At 35.2% G+C, this 14,824-nt stretch overlaps 1 protein-coding gene across 1 annotated transcript in view; it reads right to left on the reverse strand.

Moving 5' to 3' along the window:
* The window catches only part of PAWR (pro-apoptotic WT1 regulator), a gene marked incomplete at its 5' end in the record, with an annotated part of 77,370 nt that continues 63,352 nt past the window's right edge, over positions 807-14,824 (reverse strand). The window contains 3 exon segments of the mRNA XM_021385244.1: positions 807-5,599; positions 10,259-10,363; positions 11,722-11,869. Coding sequence (XP_021240919.1) covers positions 5,513-5,599; positions 10,259-10,363; positions 11,722-11,869 — 340 coding nt within the window.

The raw sequence follows: 14,824 nt of genomic DNA on the forward strand, positions 1-14,824 counted from the left end.
AACACAAACTTGTGTACTTGGATGTAACATTTCCCAACAAGACTGAAGAACCTAAAATGCCCAAGACAAAAACTGAGGAAGGACACACTTCTGTATTTTAAAGCCAAACTAGCAGGTTTTCACAAAGAATGCAGATCATGGGAGTAACGATCTTGAACCACATTTTAAAATTGGTTCAACATATTATGAAACTAACTGTGCTAATGCTCATAATGTCTTATTCAGAAAGTAATCCCAGTGTTGGATGCATAGTTTCTTGCAGTATTCATGCTTCTAGTTGTGGGTTGTTTTTTTTTGGTCAGGCAACATTATAAACTTTAAGAATAAACTGTGATATATATATATTTTTAATCTACTCAGTGTTTACTAGTCACCTAGTACCCTTCCATAGCAAGGAATGAGAAGGAGGTTGTCTTGAATGATTCTGCCTGTGATGTGAACATGTATTCAAATAGAAATTAAATCTATTGTGAAATCAATTCACTTTGTTTCTACAGAAGTAGCATCATAAACTTTTCCTGGGATAAACTGAACTCAGCTTCTGAAGCATGGGAGAAAATCAGGTCCATCCAATTGACTGCAGGATGCACTCGCTACATTCCTGAAGGCAGAGTGAGAGTAGAAAATTAATACAGCAAAAATACACAGATTTCTCTCCTGTGCGCAGACGTGCACACTTTAATAATTACATGTGAATGTTAAAAAAAATTCTCAGTTTGGGAACTTCTCGGTATTGATGACAAATCCAGTTAGAATTTCAGTCAGACAACACTAATTCTCCTGTAAACAACAACAAATAGCCAGGATTAAAAAGAATTTTCTTTTATTTGGACAAAGGCACACAGTCTTTATTGTTAGATTAAATGCATATCTTTTACCTGCAATAGTAAATCTCAACATCAAATTTCATCTGATACCACAGATAATATTACAACTAGTCAGTGTTCAAAACTAAAATGGGTATTCAGTTATTCAGTGGTGCTTCAACTTCTTAAATGCATAAAAAGGATATTTATAAAAAAGACTCTGCATTAGGAGATTATTTTCAGAGGAAAAGTCAACTATCACAATTTTTTTCAGAACAGGAAAATTACAACTAGCCAGAACCTTGAACAAGAAAAGTCACACCACAAATCCAGAAATAAAAACAAAAGGATTAAATTAACAGTGTAATGTACACCTGCTGCAGTACAAGGAAAAATGGTAGATGGAGAATTATACAGTAAGTCACCATACCTGGAAGATTGGGAATGGTATGTAAAATAATTAACAAAGTCCTTTATATCCTGGACATATGACACAGAAATGCTTAATAACACAAGTAGAAACACTCCATATGGAGGCACTGAAACTGGATTGATTGACTTGGAACAGATCTGTTGTGAACTTTTAGCAGAGAGGATCCGTATCAAATTATGTGACAAGATGTAGAATTCATTTTCTTGCTTAACAGATTTTTTAAACACAGTCTTAGCTCCTTTGTCTCAGAACTAAGGAAGTAGCACAAATTTATGTTATTGTACGTGTGTAAGTCATGGCTTGCAATGGCTGCTTCTCTAATTAAAGTGGTTGTTACTAAAACTGACAGATGTTTATGATCATTAATACTGATGAAAATGGACAAACTGAACAGACACCTTCATAAAGGGTTTAAACTCAAGAAATACTGACCAGTCATATGAATGTATAGTCTGTTTCTTTCCCAATTATTACCTCTCCTCTTGGCTACTAATACTGATTTGTTCAAATTCAAGCTGGAAATAGACACAAAAAACTTACAGAAAAAATATAAAATAGCTGGAGTCAATGTAACTCTGCCCTCCTAGCAAAGGGTTAAAAAGTAATTTGATCTCCAGTACTCTTTCTGGTCTTACAGTAGCAAGTTTCCAAGTGGTAAGGTTACCAGACACACAGAAAAAAACTGTGATGCAGATTAATCATTTGTTTTCCAATGTACTTACATCCCTGTCTCTCTTTGTAGTGCTTGCGCCAATCACAAGTCCTTCCACAGCTAATTCTCAGTACAGCTGAATAATAAAAAACCAAATCATTAGGTTATACTTCCTACCTCGGAATTCCCTCATTGGTTTCTTGTAACCCTCTTTTTTCAGTCTGTCTTCCAAATTCAGAGCCAAGAGAAGTATATTAATCTCAGAATGTGTCAATACAAGTTGGGTAATTAACACAAAATTTTTGCTTCTAAGACAGAAAAAAACACTCATTTGCAAATATTGTACTCCTCTGGTTAATATATATAGCAAGTAACACTGAACTTAAACATGGCCACTTATTTTAAAATGAAAAAATGCACAATGTTGAATTTCCTTATAAAAAATCAACAACATTTACAAATGTTTAATTTTCTACTTCTGAAGAACAAATCCCACAAACATTAGTGTGTATAATCAACAATAAAAATATTTTTGCAGAATTTTAACCTTCAGCACTCACAGTGCCTGTCTTCTATACAACAGGACGTGACCATAAAAAGAGTACAGTTTTGCATTTTTAAAGCAGGCATTGTGTGCTGTTTGTTATTAAAGCATTTTCTGTCATGTGTTTTAGTCAACAGGGATTTTTTTTCTGTTTAAATTTCCTAGATGATTCATGTACCTAGAAACACAGATGCTAGACCCAGGCAAGTCTGGTACAAATCAGAAGATAGGAAATTTCAGAAATCTCCAGGAGAGTCATCCATACAGTTAATATTGCATAGCAATGCACCCTTGAAAAAAAAGCTCTAATTCAGCCTAGGTATGTTAATTTAGCCTAGGTATGTTAATTTAGCCTAGGTGGGATCCCGGAATCATACAGCCTACCCACACGAGGTGGCTTCCCGCTTGCAGCAGTGCATCTGCTGAGAACAACTGAGGTGTTGATTTGGAGAGCGTGGGGACACTCGTTCCTGAATTGCTGGCAAAGTAGCTCATTTAACATATTTGAATCACCTAGGATAAAAACTTAGTGTATGATTGAGCTTGATTATAAGGACACCCTACTGAAATAAAACTATTATGGCAAGCAATGACTAGGTGATTAATAACATTCTAAATAATAAATCATTCTTCCTAGAGTCTACGAAACTTCTCCCAAGAGACTGATAACGTAAGTAGTAACAAATTATTATTGAAAAAGGCCTTTCAAAAAGCTATCGATTCTTCACAAAGGTCAGCATAAAAGTTACGATTGAAGACACAATTTGTGGGTATTTTTAGTACTATGAAGCTTTTTATATTTGTATACAGAACATCTGTATACAAATCAAACAGTAACGTCCTGAAGTAACCTTAGGTGTGAGTTCCCAGCAGTTCCATTGTTCACACTTTCTGCCCAAAGGACTATTTTCAAATACTTGGAAACTTCCCTTGCCCATTCAAGGTGCAGTATCGTAGGTTTTCTGCTAAGTAATACCATCACAACTCTGTGTCCAGGTTAAAAAAGAAATTCTAACTTTGGGGTTTCTGCTGCTAAGTTTTATTCAATACACACGCAAACCAAGAAGAGGTAAATATGACGACAAACAATTCTTGTTTATATTCTTTGTCGTCACTGTTCTTTGGTTTAAAATGTATGTGAAATACAGTTTATGAAATATCTAATTTACAACTTAGTACCTATGTTCCTGAATTAAGACCTCAAAGATGTTTCAGTAAGTTTGACGTCCCACATCTTAGATCTGTCTGTATATTTCCTACTCAGCACACGCAGAAGGAAATGAAATACTCTTCCAGAGAAAGTTGCGTATTTATTCAGAAAGCATACAACTCAAATGATTTTATGACTTTCCATTAACTTTATGAAAGTGATAAATGAAGGGACTTCTTCTTACTGTGTGACTCATATTAAGACAAATATTCACTGCCCAATGTCATAGTTTAGAGGGGCAATACACCTCCCCCCTCCATTCCATTTAAAAACTTGAGATAATGATGCCCCATGGGATATCTCTTCCATTATGAAGAAAAACTTCAAGGCAACCTGGAATATCGTGAAAAATACTTCTTGAAAAATACTTTAAAGCTCTGAAAAGTTCTTGCTCGTTAGAATACACATACGTAACATCCTGTAGTCAAAACAATCCGACGCATAATAATAAATCCTGAATTTGAAGTTCAAGAATCTCTTACAGTCATTAAACATATTGTATGGAAGTAATTGGCAAATCTGATACGTATTAAAGTTGCCTTTAAGTTTTAACATAACAAAAGCTACATGCATGCACCAAACCTCAAAACTGGCAAGAAAAAGCCTGGACTCTTTGAAATGCTTTTCTTTCAGGTCTTCTGACTCAAATGAAGTATATATTTCTTCTGATTAAGAATGAAATAGATGTATTAAGATAAAATAAAGTACATCAAATTTCAGCTTTAAAAGGGTTTTAAGAAGGACACTTAATTAAATCTGTGTTTTATATAAAATGAAAATTTTCTCTACTATCACATTATAGAAGAATTGGTACGCAGTCATAAGTGGATTGTAACATTTAAACAGGCACTTCTTAAATACCTTGTTAGTTTAAAATCAAGAGTAAAAGGTTTTTTATAAAACCATTTGACGTTTCAAAAGGGTGTGAACCACTTGTATTCCTCTCTACTTTATTGTGTACGTACAAAAATTCTGACCCAGCTTAAAAATGGAAACATTAAAAAACTCACATTGGTTATGATCACTACAACTCTTAAAATAACAGCTTTAAATAGAAACGCGTTGCAGAAGTGTCTTTCTGAAAATGAAAGCTCCAGGCTTTGTTTGTATTCTCAACACAGCAAACAAATTTACTGCTTGATAGTAAAATTGCATTTCACTGCTAAAGCAAAAGCTTTAAAATAAACTGCACGACTTCAATGTGATTCTAAGAACTCATTAATGCTGATACCACAGGTGATTTATTTTATTAATAAAAACTCCCCCTCCTGACAAAATACTGCTATACAGAAAAATATCGCTACTACTCTATTATTGTCATTCTTTCAGATACAGTAAAAAACCCCTCAACATTACAAGAGCTTTTAGAGCAAGTAATCAATCTGCAAAATGTTATACATCAGGAATAAGGCATCCACTTTACAGCTGCTGAAAGAAAACAGGAAATATTTCACAAAAATATATTTTGGATCTGTGTAAACAAAGCTTATTTGTATTGCTTTCATTCGTTTCAAAAATGTACACCTACACGGACCGAAAGTGATCTTGGTGCCATGAGCTTTTAACTACCCTGGTATATCCAGATGTGATCTGAAGATAGAAAAACCCCAAATTTTTGAATTTAGAATTTTGTAGTATGACAAAAATTTCGATCATTCTTCTGTGAAATGAAAGCTGAAGATATACCCCAGTTTTGATGCCATTCATTGCAAGAAGAAAGTACTATGAAAATAAACATTCATCTGGTTTCCTAAAATAAATATAAAGACAGTTATTATAACATACTGCAACACAGGAAGTATTACTATATTGACCTTAACGTTCAATCAGTAGTTTTTAAATCTTTCCTCATTGAGGCGTGAATCTTCTACCTTGTCAGCTGTCCAACAACTTTTAAGAGGGTTTTATTTTCTTGCTTCAATTGTTCATTTTCATCTTCTATATCATCTAGGTCCTGTGAAAGGAAAAAGAGAAACATTTCTGAGGACATAAATACAAACTCACAATTAGCAGCAGGAATTTAACACCTTAGCTCTAAAATCAAGAAGTTGGAGTTGGGATGAGTTATTGTCACTGTAATTCAATCTGTTAAACCTGTCATTTTTCCAAGTTACCATAACTAAAAAAACATTAGAATTATGTTCACACAACAAGTACTTTGAAATGGGAACATTATGAGCAAAACTGAAGTTATAGCAGGAATTAACGCAACAAGAATTCAAAATAGGATGGGTGTGATTACTCTACTGGCATGGAGTTTATACATTAGCTGCAACCCCTGCTTATTAGCTTGTATATCCCGCATGCATATGTACACATCACTGGTTATCACTGCAATAAAGACAGTTTGTGTATTTTAAGGTAAGCATCTTTGTGGGGTTTTTTATTCCAAGACAAGAACCACCTGCCTATTTTTTTTTCTTTGAAAAAAAATAAAAATTAGAAGGTATAATATAACTTCTACGTAAGCTCCTACTGAAAGAAAAGCTATGTACTAAAAATGTGTCCTTAAAATAGATAGCTCCTACCACAAATGTCCATCCCTCTTCCACCACCTACTGTATTTAACTAGTTTCCAATTTCAGTGCTTGATTTCCTACCAAATTCTCCCAGGTCTTTAAATTGAGAAAGCAATGAGGTTGGCTGTTGCTGTAAGCATTAGTTCAGTAAAAATAATTTTACTGTACAGACAACATGGAAGAAACAGAATGAGAACAAAAAAACCATGAGGAAACTATGACATCAGGGGCAGCACTCTGAGAAGCAAAACGAAAGGCAGGCAAAAGAAGGAAAAACCAGGACTCTGCTCAGATATTAGAAGCCCTCTGATTTGTCTGCAAATCCCTGGTGTTGTTAGGCTAGATTAAAAATAAAACAGTAATAAAGATTTGCTTCTCTTGTTCCTTGAAGTTGTTAAGTGCTGTTTAACATAAGGAACCTATTTTCTTGTCTTTTTTTCAGTGGGATCACTCCGGAAGTGTGTTCTAGAGACTCTGCATTAATCAGTTTTGTGATTTTTAAAAGCCTCATCAATTTGCCAAGCCCAAATCCAATACCTTTGCAATTAATCTTTTGTTTTTGTAGTGTGGAATTGAAAATCACTACTAGAAATTCTTCTTTGTATTAACAGAGGTAATACTGTGTCACACAGGAATGACTTCCTGGAAAAGCATTTGTCTGCTCTGAGCGTAACACATGCACGTGTTAAACATCTACACATGCGAAACTTCCAATGAACAGATACTGTAAATACAGATAACTATGTAATTTTAGAAAACACTATTTGTTTTCTCGTGCAGATAAATATTCAGATGGAAGGAAAATACTATTTTCAATAAAATTGTATTTTTTAGTTCAGTCAATGTAATATTGTTTGGTCATGCTTTTAACAGACCCATGATGTAGCTCAATTAAAGCTTACCTAGCAGCCTTCTGTATAAAAATACCTGTTATTTACTCAAAATAGAATATAAATAGCTTGTGAAATTTTATGATGATAAAATAAAGAAGTTCTTGAATATGATCCAGGAAAAATAACTAAATCAGTTTAAATATCTAAGGAAATAGTGGACTGAGAGAAGAAAGTGGTTTATGCTGCTCTATAATTTAAGGCTTCTTATTCAAAATTAATAACTGCAATGCTAATTTACACTTATTAGTAAATAAGATGCAATAGTAGGAGAGCCTGGACTACAAAAGGAACCAGTAACTGCACAGCATTGACACTAACTGGACTGTGAATTCTCCGTGACAGACTATATCCAAATACACGTTTAACTACAGTGACAGTAAGACCAGAAATGATTAAGTGTAAAATAATTGATAGCTGAACTTAGCATACAAATATTTAAGTATTTTGAGATGCCTTTCCCTTGAGGTGCTTATGAAGCTATTACCCCTTTCTCATAAAAAAGGTGGCAGACACCCTTGAGTAGTTAATCTACTGGAATGAAAAGATGTTATTTACGGCAGAAAGACTTTTCCGTTTCTCAATACAAATGCAGCTAACATTCTTTAAGCATCGTTGTACTGACTGTTCTTGGTAAAATCGTATTTTCACATTAAAGAAATGTATTTACTTCAAATGAGAAAAAAAGTCTGCCAACAAGTTTTCAGGATTCTTAGAAAAATAGCTTTTCAAGTGTACCACAAGGCCTCTGCCAATGAAGGATGCATCTGTGGTCACAAACCGACCAAAACTTTTCGAAAGAGCATTTCTCTAAATATGAGGGCTGAGAAGTCAGGAAGCTAGGCAATAAAATGGCATTAGGCTCTCTGACTTGAAATTCTTTCCACGTCACTGCAATCTAACATGATATAACAGCATTTTTTGATTAACGGGAAAGATGGAGCAATACCATGAATGCATGGACGGTCAAATTTCAAGACCTCTGTTGAGGTTCTCTACAAGCAAAACCTTTTAAAAAGATCACTGCATAAGCTCACTAAGTCATCAGGACTTCTCTTATCCTCCACGTAAAGCATGTGATCCTGGTGCCAGGCCTACAGAGCAACGTTCTATGAAGAACAGATGGATGTTTAAGTGCTGACTCTCATGATCACAGTTGCAAACATAAGCCTTAGGCAAATACGACTGCCACGTTAACTTTCATGCCCTTCCATCACGGGAATGATGTAATGCTTCTGTAACTTTTCTTACTGTTCTAAAGCTTCCCCTTTTCTAAATTCACATGGATAGCTAATATAAAAGCACTGAAAAATCCAACGGCTATTAAAAAAGAAAGTGAAATTGTATCTGCTTTAATGGAACTATCACTTGACACACGCTGGCTTCAATTTTTGTAAGACAAATTAGTAAGATGGTCAGAAAGTCAAAAGGCAGCTATTCTAATGTTAAGAAAAACCCGTGGGAATCAAATATTAATAGCTGCACTGTAACAAAGCTAATACATAATGTTATAGCTATGATAAATGCTGCCCCAATGGGGAAAAAAATATATATTCTCTCCCGTATTTAATGGAGACTACATAGAGGGTACCATGCATACATCTCTCATCAAATAGTGCAGTTTTAGTCATTCTGTAGTAAAGAGGTTTTTGTAATTACTATATATTGATTTTTTTTTTCACACAACAAGCAAAAATTGCCATCATACTTAAATGCAGGCAGTACACAAGGCCTACTTGACTTTACTACAAATGTTCAAAGATGGTTTCTAACCAGATACTTTATAGATGTAGGACATCATCCTCCAAATACAGTACAAAAAAAGAAGTTATGGGCAAGTAGGCCTTAGAAACTGTCGTGGTCTTAAAACACAAGCTTGCAGTGATTTGGGTACTTCCGTGTTTTTTACTTTCTGATCTCTGAGACAGGAAATCACACATGACCAGCAGTCTTAAATAGCTTTGCCACCCATTAAATAAGAGTGAACAGATTCCTTGACTAATACTGAAGCGGTCAGTTTAGATGTGAGAGATTCCTTGTCAGATGTAACAATGGCACAACAACCAATTCCTCAATTAAATCACAAATCTCTCCAAAACAGACAATACTTCATTAATCCTATACATCCCAACTTTCTTCATATATATAAAAAAAAACAATAGACAGCTGCTTTAGTCCTGTAGATTAGTTTGCTGTCTTTTGTGTATGTTGATCACCATTGTTACAAATGAATACCACAAAATCAAAGTCTACCACAATGCACACAAAGTTACTGCCTCCCTTTACTGCTGGATTCACCAAGGCCATTTTGTTTAATTTTTATGGGAAGATCTGTATCTCCTCATAAAGGTAGAGCATAAATAGTAGAAGCATATTTCCCAAGACCATCCAGGCTCTGCACGTCAATCAAGACACGTGAGACAAGATCACTAATCTATTCTAGGAAAGAGTTCCCAGTTTGTGCATTAAACTAGGACTTGTTAAAATTGGTATTTTACTCTAACTTTAAGATTTCTTCCTCTGACCCACTCCTAAGCAAGCCTTGTTCTCCTAACCTCTTCTCATGCCTCTACACCTTACATGAGCTGATAACCCAACTCTCCTGCCCTTGTCTTGTTATGCCTTTAATTTGGGATCAACAATAAAAAGTATGATAATGTGGGTCAGAATAGTAATAGTTACACACTCCCAAATCTGCCTAAGATTACCTACTAATAACATTACCTTATTAGTAAATTAGAACTGACTATAAATAAATTAAAGCTATCATTGCTTTTTCTGACACAAGTCTTGGAACAGTTTACTCAGAAAACTGTTGAACCCTGAACTTCTTTAGTTCCTGTTGTGCTACATACTGAATTTGAAAGGAAGAGGCAGTAAAGAACACATGCTTTTGTAATCTCATTGTACAAATTAACAAACCACAGCAAGGAAAAAAAAACAGGAACAAGAATATTAAGTATCTCAACAATTAAAAAGTTCTGCAAGTTAATGATGACAAACAGAAGCCACCTGGAAAATATAACATATTTACATGTTTCTTGAAAAGTTACACAAATACAAAAATGAACAAAAAAACTCAACAAACACTTAATTCTCTTGCAACTTTGCCAAGTGGTTATGAGTACCTGAAGAAAAGCACTGAGAATGCAGAGGCTTTTATCCCCTCTTTATAAAGCACCATGTAAGAAAATATGTGCTTACTCTGTTTAATAAATCAATTTCTTCCTTCAGTTTTCCAATTACTTCCTCTTTGTCCTGTGTCATCTTCATTAATCTTACATTTTCCTGTCTCTCCTTTGCAAGATCCTAAAAACAGAATATGCACTGGTGTCAAATGTAATTGTTTTAAAGACAGTCTTAAGTTATTACCATTAAAATACCACGCCCTCACTACACACACACAAACCACACGTATACCCGTAACTCCACTTCTACAGCAAGTCAAACCCAAAAGTCTTCAAGCCTTTACACTGCAAGGAGCTAATGAATTACATCTAAGAAAATATTTTACCCACATCAAATCTCTGTGATAATTCCTATTCCAGAGATGGTTAATTAATATCTAACATATGCATGAATCCAAAATTGGACAGGGGCCTAAGAGACAAATACGTTAATGTAAAGTCTCAGTTTCCAAATTTTACATATTTTTTTCCTTTCATTTTTGTTTTAGACTACATTTAACATGGGAATTAAGACCTCATAAGATATATGGGCTTGAATAAAAGAAAAATGAAAACGTCCATTAGAAATTCACCAAATCTGAGTTTGGGACTCTAAAAAGAAATCCTTAAATCTTCCTCTATTTTCTGTTATTTGTAATTGAATTATTTTAGAAGAAAGGTGATTTGAATTTGGAAGATTACAGCATATTTCACCCAAATCTGGCTTCCCTAAGTTTAATAAAAAAGAAAAAAAGTAAATAGTTTTAAAAAACCCTAAAAGCTTATTCAAATTGCATTTACTCAGTCAACTTCTGTAGGGCAGGCCATGACAACTTCATTCACACCAATTCAAAAAAATTTGGCTAGTTACTCATAACAATCCACTTCAGAAGAAGAAACAGAAGCTCATAATAGATTACACAGAAGACACACTTAGCAAAAAAAAAAGTTTTAAGTGAAAAATACAGCTTTAACTTCATTATGTTTTCTCAAAAATGCGTGTACTAAAAATGTCTGAAATAAAGAAAACCTTGAAATTTACTTTTAGGTGCATAAAAATGCAATTAACAACTAGGTAACAATTAAATTTTATCACACTTCAGTACGTGATAAAATCCACAACACGAAGTAAATCAGACAGAGGCTTGCTTATTTTTGGAACAGCTGGTGACCTCTTCTCCCCAAAGGTTATTTGCCCTACGTTCGTGCGTCACAAGGTACATCTGACAAATACACACAGCACAGCCGGCACTCTGACTGTATTATCTTTACCTCAACTATTTTGCACTTCCACGCCAAATGAAAACTAAACATTTATGATGATTAGGAAGCTCACATTCTTTCTGTCTTCTTGCTTCTTTACATGTGTTTGTAGACAAAAGCTGCTGCACTTCATGCATCAATCATCATTTCTATATTAACTCATGACTGATTTCCCCACAGGGTTTCAAAGGTACTTTATTTCAGATGCATACCATGCAGACATTAGTTGGTGCTTACCCTTTCAAGTTCCTCAATCCTCTTTTCCAAAGCATTACTTGGTACAGAACTCCCAGAAGAGTTTGCATCCCTGCTGTATCTGCTGTAAGTTGTCCTCTCCGTTCGGGAATATCTATTTAGAGCATCATCTTCCGGAGCATTACCTGTACTAAAAGGCATAGAGCAAAGCAGACACTGATTTATAGATTTCACAACGTGGAAAAAGTAGAAATAACAACAGAGTGCTTTCCAAAGCACTTAAGAGGTCATAATAAATTGCAGAGCACATATTTTGTAGCTTTGTGGTGCTGAGAACTCACTAACTTCACTGCCCCCAGGGAATCATGGACAAGACTGTCTCAAAATACAATCTGCATTAAGAATCTAGGGTGTATCTCCTTATCATAAAATGTTGTAGTTCATAACTTTCTTAGATTAACATTTTATAGTAGCCTGTCTGATTTAATCACTGTGCAATATCTTCTCCTCTGACCAGGGTAATTTAAGCAGCAAATACGAGTTCACTGTAAAGAACTTTCTGATCTTTTCTAAAACTGTATTCCTGTGAAACAGCAACTTGTTTGCCTCAAAATTATCAAATTTCAGATAAAAATTCAGGGGGCATATAGCCTGAATCCTTAAGCAAAACATTTGGAAAATTCTCATCACTAAAGCAAGTAGCTGCTTAGTACCCTTAAGAATTCAGGAGAAGGTACTGACCTGCTTTTTTTTTTTTTTTTTGAGTGGCAGTTTTGAAATTTTTCATTAAACCTTTGAAAACAAATGAACAAACAAACAAAACAGCTCCACGGAACTTGAGCAAAGCCAGGTGTGGTGGGGTGACCCAGCCAGCAGCTAAGTACCCTGTTACTCACTCACTGCCCCCACAGCAAGATAAGGACAAAATGGGGCAAGATGAAGATAGTTTAGTAAATGAAGTCAAAATGGAGGGGGGGAAAAAACCCCAAGCAATGCAAAGGCAATCACTCATGACATGCAGACAAGCGCCAAGCCTGCTCTGGAGGACAACACAAACCCCCACAGTTCCTTTTCTGCTACTCCAGTTTTATCACTGAGAAGGACATTGTATGATAAGGAACGTCCCACCCATGTCCACTCCCCATTTCATGCCCACTGTGGTGGAAGTGAAGATAGAGGAGAAAAGGCTCAGATACTGTGCAATTACTGGTTTGGATTGGAAGGAAGGGACCCTTAAAGACCATCTAGTGCAAGAGACATCTTTCTCTAGGATCGGGTTACCCAAAGCCCCACCCAACCTGGCCTTGAAGACCTCTAGGGATGGGACATCCACAACTTCTCTGGGCAGCCTCTGCCAGTGCCCCAGTACCTTCAGAGTGGTCTGAAGTCTTCTTTTTTTCCAGTCTAAATCTACCCTCTTTCGTTTTAAGATGGTAGCCCCTTATCCTGTCACTACAGGCCATGGCAAAAAAGTCCTTCTCTGTCTTTCTTGTAAACACCCTTTATATATTGAAATACTGCAATAAGTTCTCCCAGAAGCTTTTTTTCTGAACAAGCCCAACTTTCTCAACCTTCATTCATAGGAGAAACACAACACCATACTGATTGCTATGAAGAAAGTCAGCTGCATTGCAGCCAGACCAAGTACAACAGGTTACAAGCACCATGAGAAAAAAACAGCACAAAACATTTGGAGTGATGCTCCTCTGATTAAACATATATGCATTTTTTAGCCTATTTATCACTTGAAGTGAAAAACAGACTGAACAGTGATAAGCTTTCTGCATCAGATCATGTATCTATTCCTTAAAAAGCAATGCAATGGAATCTTAACAGATCACTGCTAGTTCAGAGAAAGAATAACAGCACCTCAAGTATCCCTACAACATCTCCTTTAAAACACAGGACTTATATGATTAATATTTTTGTTTAACAGTTTTGCATTTCATAACTCTAGAAAACCCCCGCTGACAACGTGCAAATCTAGATGGATTCAGTGCAAATCAAAAGCAGGCATATCTGGCAAAAGAATGTATTTTCATGGATATAAATATTGCTCTGCTTCAGTACGTGTGAAGTTTCCAAGGCACACTGACACAATTGTAAGGAATTTTGTAGCTTAATGTTATTACCATATTTAGCACTGTTTATTCTCCATCTAGAAGATTTTTTTGGAAAACATTTCTAGGACCGGATACGCATGTTGCAACACAACATAAGAGAAATACTTTAGCTTAACTCTATAAATTCTAGATTATTTAGCTATTTGAAAGATGTGTAGTTTTATGCTGTTAATATCGTAAGAACAGACTACATGAAAAAAGACTCAATTTTTCATCACTCAGAAATGATTCCTTTTGACAACACTGGAATATCTCAACTGAACTCTGTGGAGTGCGCTTGGCAGGTGCTCCTAAAGGAAAGCTAAAAGAAAGAATAACTAGATAGGAAAGGTTTCATTAATACTAAAAATTAAGACACTTTCTGTATTTTCCCTGAAACATACTTTAAGATTTCCTTGCTTATTTCACTGGGGAGCAGACCCCACTGAACATATTCCTTTTCAGTATCGGTATGTTACAAGAAGGTTATCATGAAGACTTCTAGGAAATGGGTTTTAAAAAATTTTAAGGAGGTGTTAGTCCATAACCTAACACAAGGAAGGTAACAGAAATGAAGTTCATTATTTTGCTTGTAACAAAATAACAAATAAATTAAGCCACGCTGCAGTTTTTGACAAATCTTATAAGAAATAATAGCTCTGTTTTGGAATGACATCCCAGTCATTTCCTTTAAAAGAAAATAAAACCTGCCATTCAGACAGGGTCAGCTTTAATAGCATTATTGCAGAAAGGTGGAATAAATCTTGTTCCTTTCAATGTCTCTTGCTTCTTTGAATATTTTCCTTAAGCACCATCCAAATGGCAATTTCATCCAACTAATATCACCTAGTCAAAACCAAATGTCATTGATTTCAACTATAATACATTTATTTTTTATTTCCAGCATCTTGTAATTACACTTAATTTGAAAACTTGTGATTAATTGTGTCACTTTGGAATCCATCCAGCTGCTAACCGCTTCTTTGGAAGAATGAGAGGCAATGTTTCTAAATGGGCTACCTCGGACTGCTGCTCCTCAGGTC

The sequence above is a fragment of the Numida meleagris genome, chromosome 1 (assembly GCF_002078875.1).
Source record: "Numida meleagris isolate 19003 breed g44 Domestic line chromosome 1, NumMel1.0, whole genome shotgun sequence".
NCBI lineage: Eukaryota > Metazoa > Chordata > Aves > Galliformes > Numididae > Numida > Numida meleagris.